General features: G+C 47.9%; 1 protein-coding gene across 1 annotated transcript in view; it reads right to left on the bottom strand.

Annotated features, from left to right (window-relative positions):
* Positions 1 to 969, bottom strand: part of LOC107631911 (polyphenol oxidase, chloroplastic) — a gene marked incomplete in the record, with an annotated part of 2,159 nt that extends 1,190 nt beyond the window's left edge. Inside the window, 1 exon segment of the mRNA XM_016335498.2 lies at positions 5 to 969. Within this exon segment, the coding sequence (XP_016190984.1) occupies positions 5 to 903 (899 nt within the window).

Raw genomic sequence — 1,055 nt, 5'->3', positions numbered from 1 at the left:
TCCTGCCCGGTAAGGCTTCCCATAGAAGCATAATGGCCTCTTCACTTCGTACACTTGTCTGTACATTGTTGCCAGGTTGGCTTCCACGTCACCACTCCCATCAACACCCGTGCTCCTACCATTCCAGTTCAAGTCTACGAGCGTTGGTGGTAGATGGTTCTGGTTCCTCAGAGCATTGTAGAGTGGGGATCTCCTGTCTGTGAATATTGCAGGCATCTCCATGCCTTCAGGGGCATCCCAGTTCCAGAAGGGCAATGCAAAAGTGGGATCATTGATCAACTTCCCCAAGATTCTCTCATAGAAGTAAAGGTACCAGCGATGGAAAGGCAAAAAGATCCAAGAAAAGTGGACCTGCATTTCAACGCCTTTGTGACCCACTTGGGTATAAGAGTTGTGGCAATAAGCACAGTGGATCCTAGACTGTTGAGTCCAACTGTGAGGGTGATCGTCTGGAAGAGATTTCATGATGGTAATGGCTTTCGTGTACTTGTCTAAGTCAGCATAATCATGAGCAGGTGTTCTAATCCTTAGGCTTGTGTACTTTGGGATAACATACTCAATGGGTTCTTTGTTTTCGTAGTTTGGAGGGCAACACGCGATGGGCTTTGCGCCTGGGGGAAGGCTTGGCTTGTTGCAAGCGTGTACGTCGGTGGCCACCGCATCCGCCAAGGCCAAAGGGTTGTAGGAGAAAGTGGCGGCCGCCGCCCCCAGTCCTCCCAGGCCAACCAGAACATCCCTCCTGTTGTTTTGTGGTTCTCCTTCAGGGTTGCTAGCATTGCATGACACCTTTGCAATTCGGTGGCTGGCTTTGGAGGGTTTTCTGGAGGAGGATGGAAGCAAGGATGGCGAGGATGCAGAGACCTTGGTTGTGGCCAAGAAAGAGAGAGGGGAGAGAGTAGCCATGGTTGTTGAGATTTTCTAATAGCTTAATTTGCTTTTGGGCTTCGGCGCAGGAACATGTAGAATATTGGTCTTCTTATATAGATACATGCTCATGCATAGTGACATCGTGCATGAATATATATATATATAAAAAAAATATTATTTATTCACTA

This window comes from Arachis ipaensis, chromosome B03 (genome assembly GCF_000816755.2).
Source record: "Arachis ipaensis cultivar K30076 chromosome B03, Araip1.1, whole genome shotgun sequence".
Taxonomy (NCBI): Eukaryota; Viridiplantae; Streptophyta; class Magnoliopsida; order Fabales; family Fabaceae; genus Arachis; species Arachis ipaensis.
Note: the sequence above shows the minus strand (reverse complement) of the source record. Positions and strands in the feature narration are given on the sequence as shown.